This window comes from Platichthys flesus, chromosome 17 (genome assembly GCF_949316205.1).
Source record: "Platichthys flesus chromosome 17, fPlaFle2.1, whole genome shotgun sequence".
In the NCBI taxonomy this organism is placed as follows: Eukaryota; Metazoa; Chordata; class Actinopteri; order Pleuronectiformes; family Pleuronectidae; genus Platichthys; species Platichthys flesus.
The window spans coordinates 2,391,198-2,418,110 of record NC_084961.1 but is presented as its reverse complement, the minus strand read 5'-3'; the positions used below and the strand labels follow the sequence as shown (position 1 = coordinate 2,418,110).

Below are 26,913 nucleotides of genomic sequence, written 5' to 3'. Positions count from 1 at the left end.
ACCCTGGAAGCTGTGTTGAAAGACAATGATATATTTGGCTTTAATAAGTTACTTCATCTAAACTGTCTCTGGCTCCACATAATGTTCTACCAGCATCTGGCATATAGACTGGTTTGGTTTTTGTACCGTGTGAAGAAGTAGAGACACATCATTCATCTTTATTTACAGTCATTGGTATTGACTTGTACACACACACACACACACACACACACACAGACACACTCTGGATTGTCCCCACAGTGTGACCTTGTGAAAACCCCCGGTCACTGATAAGCCTGCCCTTGAAGGCCTGTTCTCCAGGCAGCCACGTGATCTCTCGTACACCGTGTGTGTCTGCTGAAGTGGAGCGGTATCTACATTTTGCCTGTGTGTGTGTGCGATCAAGTGTGTAAATGCACACATGATGTTGTGTGAAGTGTGTCAGTGTGTGTGCGAGACCTGGGACATCCCCTGCTCCATCTGTCGGAGGGTCTGTGACCAGTCGAGCTGGAGACCCCTGTTCTGTTTGATGGTGAGCGTTTGATTTCCAGTTCATAATTAACACCAGTAAAGATTCTGACATTGCTGAGTTGGTTTATTTCAGATTATCTCTCTTAATGGCTCTAAGATGAACATGTATATTTATAACTCACAAGTCATTCGTCTCCCTGATAGGATGAAGATGAGAAGACAAACCTTGAATACAATTTAGGAACATGAATTTGATATTTTTTTTGAAAATTCAACTCCTTTTAAAAACCAGCCCCATTCAGAAAAGAAGGGATAATAGAAGAGGAGTGGAGAAGGGGGAGGTGCCCTCCTCCACGTTCGCAGGTCTCCTGGATTTCCCGTCTGTCACTCCTCTTTTGCTAATCCTCATCTGTCCCCCCCCCCCGTCCTCGTCTGACGTTCCCTCACTCAGCCTCCTCTCCTCTTTTATTTTTAATCTCAGCGTTTAATCAGACAATAACATTCCTGGAGGGGGATGGATGGAGTGATGGATGTATAGATAGATGGATGGATGGATGGACAGATGGATGTATAGATGGAGGAAGGGAGGGATGATGGCTACCAGCTCTTAGAGGTGTGAAGGGGTTCAGAGGAGGGGGAGGGGACGGAGGAGAGGAAGGACAGAGAGGCCTGGGGGGGGGGGGGTGGTATGATCGGTCGGTTTTGCATAAATTGTCATTTACCAATGGATAAAAACGAAGGTACAGTTTTGCATAATAGTAAAAAAGTAAATCTTAAAAGAAGACAACCACAAAAAATGTTGTCCTCACTACAGAACTTCAGTTCAGCTTGTTTGTGTTTATTAAATAACAACGTATATGATTTAACAGCTTTACTTTACTCACCCTGGTTGGAAACAATGATCGCTGCAGAGCACAGACACGTTTCATCTAGACTTGATTACCAATGAATTCTCCTGCTGGCATCTCAGTTAATATATTTATCCGTATCACACTGTTGGCAGAAGTTGTTATTGATTTTGTTTGACTTTTAATGAGAAACGTGGAGCGAGTCACGACCGGCTGCAGAGAAAAAAGCTGAGAGGAGGAGAAGAAGAAGAAGAAAATAAAGTAATGACTTGTTGTTGGGATGGAGTCGCCCGAGGTGATTCATAACACTGAGCAAACATAAAACTGTTAAGTGAAGGCGTGCTGCACTAATGAAAAATGAATTCACTGTAATCGTCTTTATCGTCATTAACAGAGATAATGGAATCAAAGTTTACATCATCTGCTCCTTTGATCACATCCAGGAACAAATGTTTAAGAACTTGTCTTTACACCGAGGAGAGAAAACTTTTAACTGCATTCTAGCTGAAGGCCTCTCTCTCTCTCTCTCTCTCTCGCTCTCTCTCTCTCTCTCTCTCTCTCTCTCTCTCGCTCTCGCTCTCGCTCTCGCTCTCGCTCTCTCTCTCTCTCTCTCTCTCTCTGTTTGCTTTAGAGCTTGATCAGTAAGTTTCTCTGAGCAAAGTTTGTCATGATCCCTGTTTATTTTAGTGGAGGTTACACTATACACACTCGCATAGCACATTGGTATGAAGTCAGTGTGTGTGTGTGTGTTTGTGTGTCAGCCTGCAGTGACGCAGCAGAGCAGGGTAAGCGTGAGGTTGGAGAACATTCCTCACATAGCACACATGATGGAGGGAGGAAGCTGGGACTGTTTTCTTCTCCTGATCTCCTGGAGGCAGCAGAAAGTCTCCCACATGCATTCACTGCTCGTCTGGACCTTCTCCACGATGTTCACTACATTTAACTCACATCAACCTGAATCCTGTCTGCTGGCTGAATGTGAGGGTTAAGAAGTGGAGGGAATGAGATGTGCATGCCCACGCTGCAGCCTTCCTCCTCTGCTGCAGCACACAGCAGGTCTCCTGGGAGCCTGGTTTCTCATTAAGGCCGAACGTTTCCTCGCTCCTGCAGGTTATTGAACAGTCCTCTGCTTTTTCTCTCTGCTGACTAGAGCCTGCATTTTGCCATGTTCGAGTACTCCATCCAATAGTCGTCAAAGTCACACAGAAATGTCACTGGAGATTCTTTCACTCAGGTCGTTTTCAGACTTGATATCCAGAAAACGTCTGAACAATTGGTTCTGGAAAGTCCCCACGTTCCCCAGGTTCTCATAAGTCCTATGGAACTTCCTGTACATGTGACTTTACATCTCTAGGACCCACTCTTCATGGAGCTGCTGTGCGTAACGTGTGCTGAGTGAGGCGTCTGTCAGTCATCAGCAAACTAAACAACTGCTGACGCTGCGTTTCCTGTCTGAGCACTCGAACGTATCAAGAGAGCAGAGAAACACACCTGAACACAGCTCTATGAACTTTAACTGACTCAAACCTTTCAAGATAATTCAAGATACTAAATGAAATGAGCCATGAGACAGATGTGTGTTGTACCTGTTTATTTAAAACCCCTCCGATCTTGTTTGGCAGTTGATGTTGTTGGATCATGATTCTTCTTTCCTTATTGAGTACTATATGCATATTTCCCTGCAGCAGTTGTGCATAATTCCAGAATTACGTTGGTGTCACTTCTATTTACAAGCTGACAAAGTCATCATGTCCAGGAAAGTTGGCAGATGCACAGTTTCTGCCCTGACCTCGTCCGTGCAGAATGAAATGTTCACATCCTGCACAATAACTATAAATTCAGTTTCTCTGCTGTTTTATAAAACTGAGGACAGGATGCGTTTGTGTCTGAGTTGAATCGGCGGGATGTTAAAAGCTGAGATGCTCTCAGGTGAACCTTGGCCGTGTCGCTGTGTGAGTGATTAATGTTTCATGTTGTTCACGAGAGACAAAGGAGACGTCTCGTCTTACAGGACCGATCAGGATCAGACTCACGAGGCCGAGAGCAGGATGAGGAGCTGAATGTTGTCTTCTCAACAATCGGAAATATAGACCAGGTATTATTAAATGTTGGATTTAAAAAGAAAAGGTTGTGCAACCTCTGAGCTGCTGGAAAATCATATTTTAAGTTTGTCCTCAGTCGTCCTCTTGATAATGTTCATGCTTAACAAATCAACAAATTATAATGAATCTGCTGATTTTAATTTGTCTCCAAATCAGATTTTCCAGTTTTCCTGTTTTGGTTTGTTTTTTAAATGAGCGTCAGGATGTTGACTGTGAAGCTGTTTCCCCGTCAGAAGCCAGATGGAACTCAGCCTCTGCCCTCTGTGCCTCTTTTAAAATAAAGTTATGAATATTGAATTATTGCAGGGGGAAGCACAGACCGTCCCTTCTTGTTTTTCTGGGTGTCTGCACATCGTGTAGTTCTCTGGAATCAGGTCAGACTGTGGGTTGTTACATGTCCAGGCCTGTCGTCCTGTTTATTCAGCCTTGTCTTCAGGTTGCAGTGGGATCTTTAGACTGGGAGTCAAAGGAATCATCTAACATTTCTACTGGTTTCACCTCCAGCCAGTCAAAGTCAGATCTGTCAGAGTATGACTTGTAATAGATGTCAGCTTGAGGTTTGATGGTCCTCACGAGTCATGGATGTTTAGTGAGTTGGTACCACAGAGCACCGGTCCGGTTGTGGCATGTTTTCATGCTTCTCCAGCAGAGGAGGCATGTCTGTCTCTGTAGAGGACATACCTGAGTCCTGATGTGGAGGCCGAGACTGTCTGTCTGCGTCCCTCTCCGTCTGCCTGTCTGTCTGATCAGCCGTCTGTCTGTGGGAGGTCCTGTGTGGAGAGGTTTAACAGAGCACGTTTCTATTTTCAGCTGCTCCCTTGTCTCTGGTCTTGTCAAATATGAGCAGCTTGCTTTGCAGCCTGATCATCTGATCACCGGACGTGAACACTGTGCTGCTTCCCAACCGACGGCACATGTCTCCGTCCCACAGGCCCGTGGACTTTAACCAGCAGAGATGGTTCAGAAGACTCCTCAGCTTCCTGCGTTCATAACAGGATAAATGTCTTAAATGTTCATAAACTAAAGGCTTGAGGGGGATCTAGGAGGGAGATACAATCTGTGTTTTTTAGGAGAAGTCCCTTCAGGCTTCAGATGACTTGGCCCTGATGTCTTAGATACCGTCTGACCTTTGACCCTGAGTTGTGAGTGTGGTTAACTTGACTGGATGTGTGAAGTCATGTGATGATCTGGGGACGTCCCAGCAGCGTTCAGGCTGATCTGTGTAGTTTCATGAAAACCAGTTCAAATGAGCCGTCACTGTCCCACTCGTCTCTTTCTCTCTGAATGTCTTCCTCTCTTTTCCCGGTTATTCATCATCGCCTCCTTTTCCGTGCAGAAACAAATATTCTAAATTTACACATCTCACATCTCGACCTGTGGGTTCCACGTTCCCTTGTCACTTTTGTTTTTCGTAGAAGATGTTAAATAGTTCGTGCGATAAATTCCCCCGAGGCCTTTAAACGTCTGAGGCATTTCATTTGACTGTTGCCTTGAATGATTGGAATCTGACCACATGTTTAAAATGTATGATTTAATGAGAACATCTCCAGCTCAGTGTTAGAATAATGCTTCTGAAGCAGAAAGAGAAAACGCTCTTTGTTCATCGTCTGCTGTTCTGCTGCTCCACGAGGCTCGAGAGCAGCAAACATGTCGTTAATAACTTCAGTGTATTTAATTACAGGTTAAATATAGAATCCAAATCCTTGTCATGATTAATAAAAGACCCCAAACAGATGTCGATTTGCAGAACATCATTAGAGCAGCAGTTTTATTATATAATTTGACCATTTTATTATTTCACAAATTATCTTCCATTATTATAATAACGGCGATAAAATGTAATGGTGTGTTTCGTTCACATTCCTGCCCTCGTGTTGTCGGAAGTTATTATCGACCTGAATAATTCATTCGGGTGTTTACAGGCTGGACGAGTTCTGCAGACGAGGTGACTTCACGCTTTCTAGTTTCTCCTGTACGACCCCCCCACACCCGCTTGATACCAGAACCACTGTTTATATCTGTGCAGCCTGTTTTCTATGGATCCCTCTTTTCTTTGGCACCCTGCTGGGAGGTCAGAGCAGCAGCTGGAGCTATCCTGACGAATCAGAGAGCTGAAGGATGTTCTCCTGGCTCGGCCCCTGCATCCTGCTGCCACGCCCACCTACATGTATATAATCCTGGTGCTGTAAGTCAGGCACACGTCAGTTTAGTCTCAGTGTTAGTTTTTGAACCTAAGAGCGAGGGTTCATCGCTTTCCTCTCCGTGGTCTGATCAGAACTGGCTGTAAACATCAACAGGAGTAGATCTTAGTCATGCTGAGCTTGTTGCGTCAGTTTGCTGCGTCTTCGTTCTCCTGCTGACACTGAAGTGTTCTCGCTCCACTTGACTCCTCCAGGACCTCGGGGCTGAGTGAGCATTCAGGCCTCTGCTGCCACAGCCCGATTCTGAACCGAGAGACTGGTCAGGGGGACGTTTGGACCAGAGCCGATAGGAATCACCTCGTTCTGCCAATCACACCCTCCTGTGGTCTTCAGGGGGGAAACTGGTCCCATCTCTGGCTCCCAGTGTGGATCTGGCTCTGAGCACCGTGTGAGGGATTGGGGTCTCGGGCAGAGTTAGATCACAGCCCTGCACCGTGCGATTTCCCCTTTCACTTTGTTCACATCAATGGGGATGGAGAAGCAGGGTGAAAAAGAGAGGGAGGAGGGGAGGTGGGAGCAACAAAGGCCAAGAGAAAGGAACAGAGGGGAGAGGAGGAGGAGGAGGGCACAGAGTGGTGGTGTTTGTCCGAGGCCAATGAATGAAATCTTTATGTCTGACGCAGAGGAGACGAGGCTGCTCTCACATATCTTCTTCTCACTTTGGTTTTATCTCTCTCTTTAATCCTGAAAACCTCTCTCTCTCTCTCTTTCTCTCTCTCTCTCTCTCTCTCTCTCTCTCTCTCTCCACCTTCCTCTTCCACGTCTACTTTCCCTACTTGGTATGCCCCTCTTTACTGTACCTCTCTCTTTCTCCTCCCTCCCTCCCTCTTTCATTTTCTTTCTATCCATCTCCTGTGAACTCAGCCCCCTAGTGGACGATGGGCAGGTCTCTCTCTCTCTCTCTCTCTCTCTCTCTCTCTCTCTCTCTCTCTCTCTCTCTCTCTCTCTCTCTCTCTCTCTCTCTCTCTCTCTCTCTCTCCCTCCCTCTGCCCTGTTTTTCTTTTCCTGTCTCATTTCCCCTCAGGAGAAAACAGGAAATTACAAACAAATACTTACTCCTTGTTTTCTTTAAATACGCCCATAACTTCAAAATCCAACTGGTTTAAAGCAGCAGAAAGTCAAGTTCACATGTTTGTTTGTGTGATTCTGATGATATAAGTTTTGAGTATCGGGTAATAAGAACCGTTTTTGCTCCAGAAAACTTTAACATGTTATAATCACATCCCAAATCCTTATTAATAATAAATCCACAATCATTATTTCCTGCATTAAATGGACCTTACATCCATTTTATCGTTATGACTGCACCAAACTGACAAGATGAGCTTCTCCTGGTCATTCTATAATTTTTGTAGAAGATTATGTCTGTTTTTCTGAAATAATGAGAAAATACAGTAGATGTTCCTTCACCTATTTCTTATGGATTATTTCTTTCTTTCATAAATCCATGTGGAAAAAGGATTAAAGGTGAAAAACTGAACGTTCTGGCACCAGAGGGCGTTTACGTGTGTTCCTGGGTCGACCCGTGAGTCCCGTCTGTTTCCCTGCAGCTCTACTGTTGAATCCTGAATACACCCTCAGGCTCGACCACTAAATAACTTCCCACCCTGTGGGAAACTCTGGAGTCCCACTCGAGGCCTGAATGACTCCGAGCGTAAAGACTCTGGAGTAAGAACAGTTTCATTAGTGTTGCATAAAGCTCAGAACCTGGGAAAAGAACATTTAGGCAGCCCCGTGTTCACGCATGCTAATAGATCTCTTCCCTTGCTGAGGCCCAGTCCGTGGACCTGAAGGGTTTCTGTTCTTCTGGGACCTGATGCTGGGGGTCAGTGCCGAGGTGATCCAGCAGCTTCAGTTCATTCAGGTCATTTGTGAAGCTCAGAATGTGTAAATAAAGGTTTAATCATAAAAGGCTCATATATTATTGATGGGGTTGATTTTTGGTTTGGTTCCAGTCCCCAGATTCCCAGGGACCTTGAGGGATTTGGTCACTCGGTGTAGGTGTACAGGGGAACTGGGAATTCAATCACTTTGGTCCAGTGACCCCAGACTAACAGTTTTGCCCTTTACATAGTACGAGCTCAGCGCTGATACGTCCTGACACCAGATTTCCCTCCTCTCTCCTTCCTCTGTTTAAAGCATCCTCTCTTTCTGTAAGTGCTTCTGCCTCCTTAGATTTAATAATCAAGACAAACCGTAGGAATTTAACAGGAATGACGAGAGGCGCTGGAAACGAGGGCTGCTGACAGAAGGAGATCGTTTAGCAGAGGAATGCAGCTCCAAGTGTTTTACCTAATCTGTTTAACCTGTAATGTATATAAACTCTGATCCAGGGGCAGAAGTGATGGAAACAAGGGATTAAGGTGGAGAAATGTGGAGCAGAAGGAGGAGAGATCCACCGGGAGGGGAGGTGGAGGAGCAGGAAGGGCCCAGTGAGCGAGAGGCCCGTTGAACAAAGGCCTGTTTCTGTCCGCTCCGCTCTGCACCCGCACCGCTCTCCTCCAGGAGGCGTCTCTGTTTAGTCTGAGGGGGGAATCGACCCTCGTGATGAGGCAAATACACGGAATCTGCAATTATCTTAATGAGAAATGGCTGCAGCTTCATAGAGTGAAGTGCATTAACGGTTTTAGTCCCTGGTGGGAGTCAAGGTGAAGCCTCCAATTCCCAGCATGCACCTCAGGAGGCTCCTCCCGCCTTGTAACTGCAGCTGATGCAGATTTCCTGTATATATGAAAATCTCCTGCTGCTTTCTTCATATGTAAAACTCATGTTCGTGTCAGAGTGAGTTATTCTCTGTTTAATATTCAAATGACACAAAGAGGAGGGACTGATGGGCTCCCAGCTGGGGGGGGGGGAATGAAAAGCTTCCTCGTGATGAAGACATGTCTGCATATTTGAAAAAGTCTGCAGTCAGAGGAGCTTAGAGATTAAAACAGGTGTGTGTGTGTGTTGTGTGTGTGTGTTGTGTGTGTTTGTGTGTTGAGTCCTGGACACCAGCCACCAGAACAACTGACGGATGCCCTGCCCATCCTGAAAACGTCCCTGGTGGCATTGGGCCGATAGAGGGACGTATAGAGGGACGTGACGATGGATGTTACGACCGTGATAGATGAAGAGGGCGTGTGGGGGGGGGGAGAATGTGATATGGATGCCATATGGTTCCCAGTTGTTGCGGTCGCCCAGTTGCCTCTCTTGGCACACCCAGTCTGCCGGGACACGCCCTGCTCCTATGGACACGGTGCCGTCTTTCTTTCCCCGCTCGTCTTCTGTCCATCGTCCAACCAGTTTGAGAAATGACTGAAGTGAGACGAGTGTTCACTCCTCCCACTTCACCCAGTTTATCACTGGTATCTCCAGCTACAGGAAGTGATGAATCAGAAAAGAATGTTCCTGTCACACAATGAACTCACCAGTGAAACATTTTTGGTATTTGATGTTATCATACGTGTTGGTATCAGCCTTGATTCAAGATGTGATGAAACATGAAAGTGTCATCCTCTCATCAAAAAGGAACTAGATAATAAAATATAAATATAAGCTAAAGAAATATAGAATATAGTTCTTCTAAGTAAACACAAGTTGAAGTGAAGAGGGTTCAAAGAGCAGGAGCAGTAAAGTCACTGATACAGATCAGTGCGATAAATAATCTATAATGTTTGAAGATAAGAACTTTTATTTTATAGTACAATTAACATGTTTACAGAAGTTTTAATTCAAGTTCTATGTTCTATGTTCGAATGTTTGTTAAATATTTAAAATCAGCAGATTTGAGTATCTGAAACTTTTTACTCCCTAATAGGGGCATCGACTTTACCAGTTAAAAAATCCACATTGGTGGGACTCGAACCCTGAAGCATGAAGACACTCCCTGGCCTTCATGCCCCCCCCTCCCCTCCCTATTCCACAGCTGTTTGTGGTAACCGGGTGTGTCGGTGGGTGGGGGGGCTTGCTGCATACATGGGTGCAGTCACATTGGTATTTACATGTTGTGTATATGAGTGACGGCTGCCGGGTGTTGACCTCAATGTCCTGACTCCTCCTGTAAAGACAACTCTTCCTGTCTGCTTTTAATTTACCACTTATTTATAATGAGGGAGGAATGAAATGAGACGTCTTCTGCCGGGGTGGAGTTACTGGTACCTCTTAGATAGATCATAAATAATGCTTTAATACATTAGATTGATAGATTATTCTCATTATTGATTGAGTTGATGGTTCATTTCATTGCATTAAGTTAAGAAAATATAGAATAAAATGTCACAAACAGAAATGCAGCAACAATCTACATTGCAGAAGCTATAAACAAGAAGATATTTATATAAGTTAGATTTTGATTGGTTTATCTGATAATTGAATTTTACAGTAGCTGCCAGATAAACTTAAATTAGATTCACTAAATTAAATAACTTGTTGTTTACAAAATAAAAACCTTTGCGATCAAAAGAAAGATGAAATGAAGAAACATATTTCTGAGAAGACAAACAGCCAGAGAGATAATTCAATTCACGTTGCTTCTATTAAAACACGTTCTCAGGACACGTGTGAATTTAATCTCATTTCGTGTTCAGCAGCTCTCAGTCGTTAACAGAAGCCAACGTGTCAGAGGCACGAGTGGAAAACAAGGTTTTACAAATCACATTTACTGTAAACTCAGAATGATCGAACAACCCGGTGCCTTGTTGCTCCGTCAGTCTGGAAATAGCTGCTTCTCAAAGTGTCCAATCAGGGGGGGGGGGGACTTCCACTGTCTTCTCCAACAGCTGAGAGCGATGGGATGTTCACACCATTCTGTAACTGTACCCTGCTGCATGATGGGAGATGAATACCACAGGTTCCGTCTCCTCCCTCTGTCCCAGTGCTCCCTCCAGTCCGTCCACTCAGTGTCTGTCTCTTCCTCGTGTCCTGTCGCCGCTCCTCTTCCTCCAGCTGCTTAGTTTTGCCTTTTAATATCTTGGTTATTAATTATACTCTGTAATGAAATGAGGAGCATTCAGCCAACCGGTAGCTCTGTGTGTGTGTGTGTGTGTGTCTGTGTTTGTGTGTGTCTTCATGTTGCATGTTTCATGTCTCACCCTTCTACACTTCTACACAGAAAACTAGAACCCTTGACTCTGGCCCTGAGTCTCGATCCTCTCTGCAGATCCTTCCTGTTTCTGTTCAGGTCGATTCTCTGGCTCTCTGCTGCTTCCTTCGATCACAGCTGATGAGTGACCACGACTGGTTCTGTGCAAACCCTCTGTTCGGCTCTGGGTTCTTTACTTTCCTCCTCTCAAACAGTCCAGGGTTGAATACAAATACTTCTATATAAGTATATACATGTCAAAGTAAAATAAATAGTACATGTAGAGTATTTATATTTCATCTGCATCGGCTGCAGAAATCAACAGACCACATTCATGAGTCTATTGTTGACTTGAAAGCTTTGATATTCTTCAATAAAACTGATGATACAGGGAGTAAATATTTTTGGTTCTGTGAAAAGGGCATTTGAATAAATAGTGAATCACTTTGATACTGATATATGAAGGGGGGGGGCAGGGGATGATGGTCTCTTTCATGTAGCTGGTACAAAATTACTTTATCCTTGTTAGGCGACAAACACTGCAAGAATAACTTGTCTGTTGGGTTTTTGAGGAAGTTTGGTGTAAAACAATACTGCAAAAAAGGAATACTGCCCCCTGAGGAGGGAGTGTGCAGGTGAACCTCAATGTAGAACCCAGTGCCTCCAATGGAACCGATATCTCAAAAGGTCCCTTATCCCTCGAGAAAGTTTTTAGGGTGGAAATGTACTTTTTTAGTTTTGACATCGTTGGCTTTGGCGGTTCCTTCTTGTTCACTTGCTCATGTCTTTAGTATTTCGTTGTATCTTTGTTTTTCAGACGAGCGTCATTAAACGTATAGATTCTTTCCGGTGGGTCCTCACATTTAAAGTGATTCCCCTCGAGGCTCATTTTGTGCTGACCATGTTTGTTCGAGGCCTCGTGGATATGAATGTGTGAATATTTAATAACGCTCTCAGCTCGGGGACTCCCACAGAACGGCGTCGAGGAACTTTACTCTCTCAGCTTTTTGAATTTATTGACTCCATTAAAGACGCATCTCTCTCTCCCCCGACTCGTGCCATCACCAGCTAATGCACATTGTGTTCTGATTGTGTCTCTGGATCCGACTCAAACAGAAGCTTCTTCTCATCACGATGCTCGAGATCTCACAACCATCCAGTGGAACTAGTATTATATAATAGTTTAATAGCTAAATCTATGTGTACAACACAGTAAACATGTGATAGAAGTCAACTTTGAGCTGTTTCCTACACACCAGGGTAGAGATCAGTATCTCCCTCATGCCTGGGGGGGGGGGGGGTGCAGTCACTGCCTTGTGCTTCAGATAAGAGTGATTGTGTTGTTCACTTCTCAGTCAGGTCACTGTGTGCGTTCACTCTGATCACAGCAGAATGCTGACAGAGAGGTTTTCTCAAATTAGCATCAACCACTTGTTGATTAGCAGGAATCAGATCTGATGTAACGTGGAGCCGGTGAAATGCTGCCACTGGTTCTGTGGCGCACGTACAACCACTATATCTAGATGTGTGTGTGTTTAATGTGTGTGTGTGTCAGTCAAGGACAACTTTGTACAGCAGCAGGTTTTTAAATGACGTGGGTGTGTTGCTTTGTGGGTTTCTTACTTCACATCAGACATTTATATCTGACAATATATTATTTAGCTTTTAATTGACATTTCAAATATACTTTTTTTGCATTTCATAAACTTTATTTGATAAGATGTGGATCAATGACAGGAAACTAAGGGAGACAGAGAAATGAGACGATCCTGCATCTTTATCCATTACGTTTATTTATTAGTTATCACTTGAAATATTCAAATATTTAAATGCTGGTAAGGTGAAGTAGTTCCATGTACGTTTTGTCATTGCACAGCAGCAGCGATTCATTATAATCTTCAGGTCACAATTAGAAGCTGGAGACACTAATGACACGAGCTGTGAAACACACACAAAAGATGTTCCAGACACAAAGGTCTGTGTGTGTGATCATGTAGGCGTTGGTGTGTCACTGGTTTTTATCTTAAACCACTTCCACTCTCCCACACAGACTGGTCCGCCTGTCTGCACAGCTTCATCACACAGAGCCCTGTGTGATTATTCAGCGTGGAAGTTGAAGTCAGTTGATCTTTGTGTTGTTTATCTCCGGTGGTTTTATCTTTCCTCCTGAATTTCTCTGTGTGAATGAAACCTGAGTCTCTGTTGTGCTTCTTTCTGTCTTTATTTGTTCAACCATTGTGTGTCTCTGGTTGTGCGACTCGCTCAGTTTGTGTCGTTTGCTGGAAAACGAGCCGATGTGGATTCTACCCTGCGTGTCTCCGTCTGTCTTCATGTCCTCCATCGTCTTCTAAGAGACTCATCAATGGTCCCGACTCCGTGTGGATAATGAGCTTCATTAAAATGATGGAAACCATGGACTGCAGCTTCAGTGAGGGCCAGGCTGAAATGTTCCTTCATAACAGTTCCCCCCTCATCTGCTCTATATTTAGAAGCACTGGACCTTTTTGAGGCTCAAGTCCGATTTATTTAAGAAAGAATTAACGAACCACAGCTTCGAATTGTAATGATTCAAATGTTAAAATATCAAATGAAGGAGGATAAGAAGAAGTCAAATGGAAATTTGTTATGGAAATACTTCAAATGTGACTGCAGCTCATATAATGGTTTGTGGGTGGACTTGTTGGGGCCTGTCCTGGATGTCTGGGGTTATTTAGCTTCAGCTCCTCCCTCTCTCTCTGTGTGTGTGTGTCTGTGTGTGTGTAGAGTGTAGAGTCCAGTATAGCTTCCAGACACATTTGTTTGTATTTAAGAATAATGCAAACATGTCCAGCATTTATCATTATAGATCTGAGCCCTGCGTCCTGGGTTTGCTCCTCAGACGTCAGGTAGGAACATCTCAGTGGAGCAGCTGCTTGTTGCTCGCTGATGGAGATCTCTCCTCAGACCAGGAATCTGGATCTGCTCATTAATTCTCAAGTAAAATCTAAAACTAGTGACAAAGTAAGGAAGTGATTTGTTGTGCAGCAGCAGCAGAAGAGTGAGGACGTGTGTTGTGCAGCGCGTCAGGACTCTTTGAATATTAAAGACACTTCCAGCCTCTTCTCACCGTTTGGTAAGAACCCTGCTCTCTGGGTTCACGGCTTCACAGCAGCTCCCTGAAGATCCCGTGACGTTATGTAATCTGTCTGTCGCTTGGTAAAACAAAGGCTGAGAGTCACTTTCAACTAGTGCTCGGTGAAATATGAAAAAATCAGGTGATGCAGCTCGGGGGGGGGGGGCACCCACACACACACACACATTACCACACTCACAGAGAGAGTGTGTGTCCACCAGGATCAAGAAACAACATTTTGTGATAAATTTTTTAACATTTTCTCAACTTTCTGTCCCTGAACTCGTTGTTATTTCTCCTTCTTGGTGTTTTCTCACACTGGACATTTGTTAGACTCGTGTCTGACAGCTTTATTTCTTCATTTAGTTATTTTTTAAAAGTGTTTAATTCAGTTCAGGAGTCCGAGGCCTGGATTAACGCATCCGGATTCATCTGTAACATCTCGCTGCCACGTTGTGTTTTTCTTTCTCTCCTTCCTCGCTCCTCTGTTGTCGTTTCTCATCAGTGTTCAGTGGTTTTCTTTCTACTGTACTGCCACTGACCTACATGCATCTGCAGGAATCTGTTTCTCCTCTTCCTCCCTCCCCCCCTGCACGCATGTATGAGATGTACAGTGTGTGAGAGAGAGAGAGAGAGACCCCCTGGCCTCCTCTGTAGAAAATCTTCTCTCTTCACCTCCTGTCTGATATTCTATCTGTTTCTATCGTGACATTCAGACCAGAGCCTACATTTCTCTCCTCCTCTTTTAACTTCATCTTCCTCTCTGACTCCTCTTCTCTCGCCCTGAGCCACTTCTCACACGTGGATCTTTTCATTAAGTGACTTACACTCAGAGAACATTTAGAACTTCACTTCCCCTGGAGAAACAAGTCGTGTTGCTATGAAACAGCAGAAGATGTGAAAACGCTCTCGTCTGCTGCACTTTCAAAAATGAATTTCTCAGAAATCTGCAAGAAATTAAAATTATCTTTCTTTCAGTTCAGGTTCTGTCACAGTTCTTCTAATTCCACTCCTTTAAATCCACAGCTTTCATCGTGTGTGTGTCTGACATGTGGTCCCATCGTGCTCCCTGTTGTTTGTGAACATGGATCTAGTTAGTTTCTCTTCCTCTGAAGTCCTCAGTTGATTCATTGAGTGGCAGATTAACAAATCGCATTTTACAGATGTTTGAATTTTAATTCTAACCAGATGTCATTTTCTTTTTGTCTCTTCCATGTTGCTGCTGCTGCTGTTTCTGACCACTTCCTCCAACAAAGGTAAATAAATCTACTGGTCCCATCAAATCTCTTTATTCTCCTCTGCTGCAGCTACTGGGTGTTTGACCTCGTGGTTCTGAAGCCGCCTGTTGAGTTCAGCTTCTGTTCTCCACGTGTGCGTTCCTCACACACTTTGTATTTGCTGTAACTCTCAGTCCAGTGTTTCCCTGTGTGCTGACACTGTGTTGTGTTTCTGTTGTCTGGAGGTTAAGTGTTAACACCACCAGTTTACAGTGTGTTGCTAGGACACTGCTCCCTTTTATTCAATCCTCCGAAACGAAACACCACCGCCTCCTCTGGCCTGGTGTGTGACACTGGGGTTGTGTGTATGTGTCTGTGTGTGTGTGTGTGTGTGTGTGCGTGTGTGTGTGTCAGTGTGTGTGTGTCCAGGCTTTGATGCAGCGGGGCTGCTGTTGACAGGGTCATGTGAAAGAGACGGCTCCAGGGGAGCGTTCAGGATCGCTGAACAGTTTTCTACATTTTCTCTCAGGATTTCAACTTAAAAGAGTTGTTGGACAGAGCGTGTCGGCTTTGAACTGTCCCTCTATCTGCTGAGGATTATGGACCTGTGTGTGTGTCTGTGTGAGAGAGATGTTGTTATACCTTGGTCCAGCTTTTCCATACATGTAGAGTCATATAGAATAGAATCATATGCACATGTGGGAACATTTTATGCAGACAAAGGGAAAAGAGTGCTGGCTCATTGTGTGTGTTTGTGTGCGTTTTTCTCGTTGAACTGAGTCGATCCCGGACTAAACGTGAAGCCTTGAGTTATTCCTCTCTGTAATCAGCTTCCTGTCACCTGGTGTGAACCGGAGCTGCTCTGTTTGACCTTTTCTCCAAACACACTTATCTCAGTGCGAGTGGACGGAGACGTTCAGAGACACTGTTTACATTTAGATTTCTTAAGAGTGGTCCTGAAGTGAAGGAAGACATTAACCTCATGTGGCCGTATTCCCCTCCTCCTCTGTGTGTGTGTGTGTGTGTCTGTGTGTGCTAGGTAATTATTCACATTTTCATGAGGTGCATTAACAGTGAGAGAACTGAGCTGATAACCGACTCACAGACAGGGGGCGCTGCAGTGCACACTCGCCAAACTGTAAATGTAATATTTGTATTGATTGAGTCCAGTTAATTGTCACTTTCAGATATGAATTATTAATGAATCTATTGAATGATTTATTTGCAGGTCATTGCTTCTGAAATGTGAGAATTTACAGCTTTCGTAAAATTCAGGATCTTGAATCTGTTGATTTTATCGAATGACGTGATGGAGGAATATCACTGTGGTCTGTGTAATATGATTCTGGGAATATTCTTGTAGACACACAAATCATAAACAGTGATACTTTCTGGTTCAGAAGACGTTTGGACTAATCCACAGATCCCTCTGTCAGATAATGAGGAGATAAATCAATGAACTGCACATCACAGGAAATTACAAGAAGCCAACATGATTTTAAATGGACGTTTAATTGAATTATACACAGTTACTGGGCCGAGTCGGACTTCACTTCCAGTTGTAAATGTGTCTGAGTGAGAGACGAGTGCAGAGGCGTTGTGTTGACTGAAGTGTTGACAGTGTGCAAACTACAAATGATAGAGAGAGCACGGCTGTGCAGTCAAATGAGAAAACGAGTGTAGAGGGGAAACCTCGTCTCGTCTGCTGCTCTGTAATCTGCTGCAGTATGTTGATCCAACAGGCAGCTGAGACACATACACACACACACACACACACACACACACAACGTGAAGCAGGTTGAATGACAAATGTGAGGCAGTTAAACATTCATCCACACACTCCGGTGCCAACTTGCAGCTCTGCTTTGTAAAAAAAAAAAAAAGAAGAAAAACCACAGCTGAGTAACTGAGTGTTAAGAACACGCCTACTTCTTTTTTCAGTTTCCTCCTCACACACACACACACACACAGACACACAAGCACACACACGCGCTCGCAAAGCACATGTGTCTGGCTCTGGAAGTGACATCACCCGCCTTGTGGTCAAAGTCCAGTTCCTCTATCCGGCTTAGAGCGAACACACTGCCACACTCAGAGCTGCAGTCACCAGCGACACACACACACACACTCACACACAGACTCACACAGTCACACACCCGGCGAGGTGGCGACGACCCTGTCAGGAGAAGAACAGCAGCGGGTGAGAGATGAGGGATTAGCGGCTCTGTCGAGGAGGGCTCTTCTTTGACAGCTTGGATCCTGGCGGGGACACACAGATTAATCGCAGCCTCGACCACCTCTCCCTCCTCTTCCTCCTCTCCCTCCTCTTCCTCCTTCTGTTCTTCCTCCTTCCTTTCTGCTCTCACCTTACGGGACCACCTCACCTTTATTTATTTGCCTGAGGTTTCCTTCCTCTCCTTCTCCGCTTGAATCTTCTCACAACTTCCCCTCGTCTTCTTCTGTCTTTCTTTCACTCCTCTACACCCCCCCACACCTCCCCCTCTCTCTCTGTCTGTTCTCTGGGAGAGAGGGATGAGCTCCACGGCTGCTTACAGACAGTTCCTCCAGGACCTGGAGGAGAAACGAGGTTGGTTCCCCTTTCACCAAGTAACTTCTACGCCTGTTGTACTGATGGAAACACTAACAGGACACTTTCCAGGGACTAATGACACTTTATGGCTGTTATCATGTTGTGTTATCACGTTGTGTTATCACTCTTATAGGACCAGGAAGTTACCTTGTGTTAACTGTGTTAGGGATTGGGGTGTGACATCAGTGTTGTGACGTGTTGCACGTGTGTGTTTTGCTCATCGACGCGGTGAATCAGAAAGACGTCCTACCTGCTCTTCAGAGATCTGCTGTAGCTCTAGATGAATGACCTGGTTGGACAGTTTGTGCTGATGACAGATATTTTGAATGTTCTGTGGCTGGTGGTGGATTCTCAGTTTAATCAGACAAAAGGAAAAGAGCGTTCAGTTGATGCATTAATATTAATAATCTGCTCTGTGATGAGGAATTTGTTGGTTTAAAAGGGATCAAATTGAAATTGGGTCTCGGAGACGTTATATTTTCCTCCATGTTCAGTTCTATGCTGGATGTCTGTCTGTGTGTGTTGGACGTCTCAGCTCCTGTGTGGCACCAGATAACACGTGGGTCAGTTTGAAGGACGTCTCCTCCTTCATGTCGGTGAACAATGTCCACGTGTCCACACCCTGGCGTCCTCATCAGCATCTGTTGGTCCCTGTTAGCTCTTAATTAGCTTCAGGAGCTAATTGTTTGTATTAGTTGTGGTTGTGGCGTCACAGCTACCGGACACGTCTTTGTGTGTCTTCTTTGTGTCATCACTGACACTGGATCTTCATTGTTGAGGACTCAGAGAAGAGGAGAGGAGCAGCAGGACGGTTTGTTGAGGTGTCGGGTGACGAGCAGGGACCAGGGTTGTGTTTATATATCAATGTGTGTTATTTATTTGACTGTTAAAGCAAAAGTCCTATGATCACTGAAACATCTCCGTGAACAGAGAGCAAAGCTTCTGTCTGAGGTTGTAGAAGAATTCAAACGAGGTAAAGATCAGAGGTTGTGTGGTGTGAACTAAAATACTACACAAAGACTCAGTCACCTTAAGTAAGTGAGTAATGTTCTCCCACAGCTTCTATTTTTAAATCCCACATACAATGACTAGTGTTGGTGACTGAGGCAAATATCTGTATTTACCTCTTTTCTATTTACGGCTCTTGTGTCAGGATTGTTTTGATTATCAAATTATCAGCGTGGGTTCATCTTTCTTTTTCAAATGTATTCATAATTTACACAAACAACTCTCACACTTAGAACTTTTTAGGAATCTAGGTTTTAAAACTGTTCCTTTTGTTTTAGTTGCTTGTATTTCCTCAGGTGTGTTGTTTTAATGGCGTAAGTCTGGAAGCTGTGCGCTGTTCTTCACACGAATCTGGAATTATATATATATTTATATTTATATATTGTCCTTGTTGATCAAATAGCATCAATTCCATATATAGACACAGCAGAGTTTATATCTTTATCACTTTATGAACATGAAACTTTTCCCTCTCTCTGTTCTGAGCCTCTCACAATCCCCCACAGTCCTGATCTCAAGGTCCCCCGTCCCCCCTGTTCCCCCCTCGTCCCCTCCCCTGTCTCTTATATAGGAGTTGTGGTTACACCTGCTGCTACTTGTGTCTTTGTGATATAATACGGCACAGTCCCCCCCCCCCCCCCCCCAGCAGCTGCTGCGTCTGAGGCCTTACAGCCGCACACGTCAGGCTCGGTCACGATCACCACAATCTGCTTTAACCCCTCAAATTACAGCCGAGGTTAAACTCTTTAAACACTTTTAACACCGGTGGGGAAATGTAATCATCCCAAATGTAATTAATCGTCCAACACGGGGTCTCACCAGCTTTAAGTACAAAGCGTGTGGGGACTTTTTGTCAGTTAAAGTGTTACACAGCAGATGGAGTGGTGAAGTTTAAATAAGTGCTGGTTTAAAGCCAGTTTGTCCAGTGGGTTTAGAAAAGCATGGGACTGGGTTGTTGCAGGTTTGTGGATTCAAAACAACACAACTTTGTCGTTTACAGCTTTTTGTTTTCTAACTGGTTTTATTCTTCATCATGGGAATTCATGATGAGCTTGTAGAAGAACCACTGACTGTGATGTTGTTCTGCTTGATTTAGCATTAGCCCGACCTGCTCTGGTGCTAAACCCGCTGTGCCCCCTGCACCTCCTCTCACCTCCTCTCACCTCCTCTCACCTCCTCACACCTCCTCTCACCTCCTCACACCTCCTCTCACCACCTCACTCCTCCTCGTCCTCACCCTCCACCCCAGCAGCGACAGTGTGTGAACGGGGTCGAGGAGTTTGGTCACGATTTGTTTAAGGCAAAGTGACAGCTTCTATTTTTATCTGTGGCTCTCAGCCTCTCTACCTGTTGGCTGCAGGGTCACATGACACAGCACGTTGGACTTGTTTATCTGAGTGGGCCTCAGATCCCCCCCCCCCTCTGTTTCTTTGTGTACCTGTGTGTCTTTGTGTCACTGCCCCCGGTGCTACAACAGGGTCATGTTTTCACGTTCATGAACGCAGGGTCAGCGTTCACCACAAACTCCTCACCCCCTCTCATTTAGATTAGCTGATTAGCTACATAATCAATTAACAGAAATATTCAACTTTTGTGAACGATTAATCAGATCAAAATTCACTTGTTAATTCTCAAGTCACTATTAACTTTTAACTTTTTGAAACACAATGGTTTAATCCATTTCGTAGCTACACTTCTGACTGACTCTGTCTTCTAGAGTGTGTGTGTTCTGTTCTTTAACTCTATGAATGGAGAAGGTGTGTGTGTTATTTTTGTGTGTGTGTGTCACTGTGACTAAACATCAGGGAGGCGTCTGTTTGCTCATTATTTACATGTTTCCTACGCGACTCAGTGTTCCTCTCGCTGCTTAGAGCCCAGCGCTGAATCTTCATTTCTTCAGAGACATAAAGTCATAAATGAAGCACTTGAGGATCACTAAGCTCTTACTCATTTTTGAATGTGGGCCTGTGAAGTAGAAAGTTGTGTTGAAGCCCAATATTCCTTATTCCTCACTTTTCTGAAACTCTTTTCTCTAACAAACATAACTCAGGTTCAGTTTCCTGGTTGAACGACAGGTTTGCTTGAGGGAACGTTTTCTCTCATTTGGAGGTTGTGTCATGGTTGAGTGGTGACATGTAAATAAACCATTAGAAGACATGAGGTTAATCAGGCCTTACTTTATGGAGTTGAGTATTTTGAATTACACAAACTCTCAGGAAATTGTAATATACAGGCCTAGTTGTGTTTAATCATCTTGATGTATTTAACCCACAACATCTAACTGGGTTTTCCTCCACAAGACGAGATGTGATGCTTATGTATCACCACAGGGTTCCACAGTTTTACGTTTGAATATTTGTGAATTCTCATTGTGCGGTGGAGGTGGAGGTGGAGCTGCAGGTGGAGGTGGTGGTGGAGTTGTAGGTGGAGGAGGAGGTGGACCCGGACCCAGACCCAACCCTCTGTCTTTATTCCTTTTATTTATTTATTTATTGATAGTGGATTCTCATGGTGAGGTGGTGGTGAAGGTGGTGGTGGAGGTGGTGGTGGAGGTGTAGGTGGAGGAGGAGGAGGTGGACCCGGACCCGGACCCGACCCTCCGTCTTTATTCCGGCCACATGCAGGAGCCTTTGTTCCAGCAGCTCCCACCAGCCGCTCCCAGGCAGCGACTGGTTGAGACCAGTAAGCTGCCGTGTGGCTCACTTCACTTTGTGATAATCTGTCATATGAGTGGTTTTCTGACTCCGCTCTGAACCCAACATTGACTCCATTGTTGTGTCTGCCGTTGGGACTTTGTCTTTTGCCGACACAGTCACGGGTTCCAGGTTGTTTGTGAATTAGATTAACTTGGATTGAAGGGATCAATGTGTGGATTATGAATACCTCATTTCACTCCTTTCTTTGCTTTGAAGGAAAATATCTTGAATATCTTTGAAAAACATGTTTTTGCAGCGCGGCCTCTGATGTGATTATGTTGGTGACGTGTGTGTGAGCACAGTGAAGTGGTGTCACGCTGTGAACATCACCCTAATGACAGGGAGGGGCCGCAGGGAGGGTTTGTGTTTCCAGGGAGTGGACCCGAGCTCTGACATCAGGTGAATACAAAGTGTGTAAAGTTATCACCTTGTTGGGACGCCACGTCCACCTGGAGGACAGGAGGGGACATCTGGCTGATGAGCAAGTGTGTGTGTTTGGAGACGATCAAGAGAGCAGCAGGTAGATGAAGCCAGAGTGTGTGTGTGTGTGTGTGTGTGTGTGTGTGTGTGTGTGTGTGTGTGTGTGTGTGTGTGTGTGTGTGTGTGTGTGTGTGTGTGTGTGTGTGTGTGTGTGTGTGTGTGTGTGTGTGTGTGTGTGTGTGTGTGTGTGTGTGTGTGTGTGTGTGTGTGTGTCTGGACAATTAAATATGTGTCACTTAGACTTGACTTCTCGTTGTCCACCGACATTTTAATCCACCAGACGTACACAACAACACACAAGCATGTGCACGTACACACTCTTCTCAAATGTCAAGATTAGATGCTTTTTCTTTTCACCATTTTCTGATGTTTATTCACAAATCGTCATTTAAGATATTTAAATGAATGTAAATGTAATTGGTGTGATAGTAATCTTCATATGTGAAGCTGAAGTGTGATGCAGGCCTTCAATATCAATTGATTTTACAACATTTACAACAAATTACAAAAAAAAAACAACTTAAGAGCAAAAGCCCCAAAGCAAAACTGATTTTTATTTATTTAATATATTTATTATGCCTTAGTTTTATGCCCTCACACACACATTCTCGTTCTCACACACCCATCCACACACACACACACATACACACACAAACACACACACACACAGACACACACTCAGTCACACTCACGAGACGCTCACAGCTCAACACATTCATCGTTGGTTCGTCTCACTTCCATCTTTTCTGTTTCATCTCTGTTTCAGATTCTGAGTCCAACACGAAACCACAGCTCTGTAAATAGAGATAGAACACACAGATCTGCTCTCACTGGTTGAATTATGTTACTTGTGTGGTCGCTCTATTGGCTCCATGCGACCGTGTTTCATCACCAGTCGTCTGCAGGAAAACACATTATCTTGACTTCAAGTGTTATTAATGGTTTGAACAGACTGTGGAGTCGAAACCTCGGTTCTAAAATATTCCAAGAATAGTAAAAAATATCTGAATCAGCTTTTGAAACCATGAGATCAGAATCTGAGGCTGGAGACAGTTTGTTTGGGATTTAGTTTTTGTGGTGGGGAATAAACTGGTGGAGGCCAAACCAGTTCAAAGTTTGTTTAATGTCCCTTTTTTTTATTGATTATTAGTTAAAGGTGTTCCACATTGACTAGTGTGGGCTCAGGTCAGTGATTTCTATCTTTCAAATACCCTTCTAAGTGAAAGGCTTGTTGAAGGAACTCAAATTATGAAATCCCTGTTCCCTGAAGTACGTTTTTCCAAATGCAAGAAGCAACAAGCAAGAGAAGTCATTCTGCTCATTTCCAGAAGTTTCTATCTATTCTCTCAGGGGTTAGATAATAACATCAAAGGAATCATTACCAATCTTTTACTCCCTATCATATCGGCATCATCCTCCAAATAGTGAATTGCTCTTAAACCTCTCAGATCCTGTTAGAGCAGATGATTGGTTGTGAGTGTCAGTTTCACAAACCGGTGGAAGCTGGACGTGGGTTCGAGTCCCACGCAGACGAGCTGCCCGTCTGAACTTCAAAGCCCCGTTGATCAGGTTACATAAATGTCTGGGTCGTTTCCACGTTAATGTGAGAGCGGCTGACTGGATTAGAACCAGAGGAGGAGTCAGTGGAGCAGCAGGTGGATATCAAACCTGACACCTTTCTCCCAGCTCAATCCACTGGTTTCAGAATCCCCTCCTCAGTGAAGTCTCATCTGATCGTTCCTGCCCTGGGCTGGTTCTAATGAAGCTGAGTCAAAGGGTTGTGAGGTCTGTTGCACATTGTGTGTTGTCAGGGTTTAACACATTAACTCTGTGACACATGAAACAATCACATGAGGGAAATCAAGGCAGAACCGTCACAGCCTTTAATACACAACTGCACAATTTGATGTGAGTGCAGCACAAGAAGGAATAATATATTCAGTCATTCAGTCGTATTCATTATACAGTAGAAGCACTTTGCCGGCTCACTATGCTGAGTGCAAAGCTGTCAATCGTAGCTTCACTAATAGTGTGTGTTTCATATTGAGGGTTTTTATGTCGGGGTGAATTATGTTACACAACGTGGTGTGGGAGGTTTTGTTTATGTTTCAGTGAGTGAGTAAAGGGACTGAGATAAACAAGCATACACATTTTAACAAACACACGGACACATCGACATCCCCATGTCCACCGTTTGATAGATGATGTTCTCCAGCATCTGGGTCATCCTGCTGTCCAGTGACAGACACACACATGAAAATAAACACGCACTTGTACACAAACAGACACACTTGTACATGCTCACACAGAGTCAGACATGTTTCCAGTAGCAGTCGTCCAGATGTGTGCAGGGTGATAAGCCTCCTCCGGTGTTTATCAGCGTTGGGCCCGTTGGGCGCGGCCTCCTCGACGTCTCTCCTTCAGAGACTGTTACAGACACACATTTCAACTCGAGTCAGTATCTTTGTGTGTCACACGCTACTTGTAACTGCCCCTCAGAGGCCCCCCCCAGGCTGCTGATTGGGCTGTAGCACCCCCCATAGGATAGATCTGTCATGGAACTACGTCTCTGGTTGAAATAAAGAATCTCTCCCTGATGTTATGAGCCTTATTTATATTATTTAAAATTTGTGTTGCTTTTCTGTGACACTGCAACTACACAAATTGACATATTTCTCACTGAAGGTTGTGTGTGTGTGTGTGTGTGTGTGTGTTCACATGTGGCTATAAGGAAGCATTTTGTTCACACATTGTCACCACATCACCCTCTGTGTTAGCCGTGACTCTCGAACTGCAACCTTCTCCCTGCTGTGACATGGCTGTAATTTCACAGGACAGTTTTCTACATGGAATAAGCGTGTGTGTGTTTGTGTGTGTGGCATAAGCATGGACAGGAGGAGGTGAAAAGGCCAAAGGTCAAAATGCCACCTGAAGGAGCCGTGATGGAGAACTTAAAGGTCGAGGCAGCACAGAGAACCGCACAAAATGTCACCGCTGCACCTCTGACTCTCAGGCTGTCTCTCTCTCTCTTCTGTTTCCTGGCATCACCTCCACTCCTCCGTCAGCTCCGGGTCCATTTTGTTCCACTGATGGAGAGAATATGATCCCAGCACCAGTTGAGTTGTTCAGGTCGTCCTGTGGAGCTGGTTTTTAGATTCCTCTGTCCTTCTTTACGTCTGTTGTGCACAGTTATTTTGTTTAGGTACATTTCCCTCTGGATTGTGTTTCCCTGGAGTCTGACTCTGACTTTCTGCAGTGAGGTTCTCTTTGTCTTTTAGTTCTCTGCAGCTCTCTCTCCGTTTATCTGCCCTCAACACTATTGCCTTATAAACCTTTCATTTACCACTGATGACTCCTCTGTTATCTGGGCTCTCACGTGGCTGCTCGTGTTATTATGGATCATCATTTATGGGATGTTCACGTGGTTTGACTCCAGCAGGTGTGTCTCTGTCTCTCAGGCTGTTTAACTGATATTTACTGATGATATGATGCACTGCAGCTGTATGAGAATTAATATTGTTATTAGTGTTTTAACCCAACTTTGCCAATTCCCTGACCGGCAGTGAACCGGACTCGCTTTTCGGTTTGTCATGTTAATGAGTTGTGACTTCTGGAGAGGCAGAATAGATTTGTGTGTTTTATTTTTAGTTGTCATGATTTAGATCTGTGTCCGAGACAAATGGTGAAGGTCGGGGGGGCAAACGTGTTTTGACTAGCATTAAATTAACCGATGACAAGATGATGTCACTGTCCGGTGAGCGAGAAGCAGTTCTCCACGTCCACAGAAGTCAGAACTCATCAGTTTGAATATCTTTGTCATGAAATAATTTGTCTCTCGGCTCCTGCTGCTTGACAGTTATCTGCTTTTCAGGGATTCAGGGACTTTTAAATGTCACAAGGAAAAAGAAACAAGGTGAAAGGTTCTTGGTTCTGTGCAGACATAACAAAAGAGATCAACAATAAAAAGCATTAAATAGATTAGAACACAAATACAACCTTGATTTGACTTTAAAGTGCTTGATTAGGAATTTAGCTCATTTATAGATTGTAAATAGGCAATAAAACATAATTAAATACTTCCAGTGAATGTTAGTTAAATAGCAGTTAAACCAACACAGTATTAATAAATTATAGTCTGAAGGTTATAGTAAGTCCATATGTTATTGTATCATCTCTTCTCTCCTGCTATAGCCTCTTCTTCTACTCTGTCCTCTTCCTGTTTACTTCCTGTTGTCCCTGGACTCCACCCTGAAGAGCTCGGCTGGGCCCTGCTTCCTGGAGACCGGGGGGGGGGGGGGGGCAGCGTGGGAAACGTAGTGTTATCTCAGTGTGACACGGAGCTGGCTGTAATTTACACAGTGTCAGATTTTTGGAGAAGCTAGAGATGACAGGAGAAAATAGACGTGTGACGCTGATCTCTCATGACGCCTGGATGAATCTCCAACATGCTGCCGTCAGCCTCAGGTTCTATTTTCCAACATAGATGCAGTTTGACTTCAACCCTGGACACTGGGATTCCTCTTCAGCCTGTGTGTTTGCTGATGGTCAAGCTGGGATCATGTTTACTGAGTGTATAGTGTGTGGAGTCGTGGTTTGTGGTCAGGTTTCTGTGGCTAAAGTCAAATCTGAACTTTCTCTTCCTCTTTTTCCTCTTATCAGCTTCATCAGTTGTTTGGTGTCTCTGCACCACATGTGTTCTCAGCTCACTTTCTGACCGAGCCTCGTCCTGGTGCATCTGTTAGATAACTCTAGGTCTTGATGACTTCATAAGTTAACTTTGGTGATAGTGTGAGCGTCTTTAAAAGGAAGGTTTGGAGCCAGAAAAGAGCTTCACAATGGAAGTTAACACTTGATTAACCCGTAGCTTCTGTAATTGTGACCGAGGCTCATGCACTTTAGGTTCCATGGGATTCTTCCACCATCACTGTCCCTCCCTCGTGGAACAAGACCAACACGTGTCCACGTACCTCTCTCACCGACCTGGGATGTGGAGCAATGAGCGCCTGAGTGCACGTGTGTGTGAACACATTGAAAAGATCGTGGTTCATTCACGAGACCGTGAGAGTGGAGGAGGAGCAACAGTCACACAACTCTGCTGTGGCATCGCTCCTGTTGTTCTGTCCAGGTGGCTTCACTTGTAACACACA

The 26,913-nt window shown here is 44.4% G+C and overlaps 1 protein-coding gene across 12 annotated transcripts in view; it reads left to right on the top strand.

Moving 5' to 3' along the window:
• Nucleotides 1-26,913, top strand: part of macf1a (microtubule actin crosslinking factor 1a) — a 153,033-nt gene that overhangs the window by 11,134 nt on the left and 114,986 nt on the right. The window contains exon 1 of one of the 12 annotated variants that reach the window (XM_062409345.1): nucleotides 17,054-17,579. The exons of the other annotated variants lie outside the window; for them this stretch is intronic. Within the exon in view, the coding sequence (XP_062265329.1) occupies nucleotides 17,525-17,579 (55 nt within the window). The 5' untranslated portion in view covers nucleotides 17,054-17,524. Of the gene's footprint in view, nucleotides 1-17,053; nucleotides 17,580-26,913 lie in introns of those variants that run through there. 12 annotated transcript variants of the gene reach the window in all.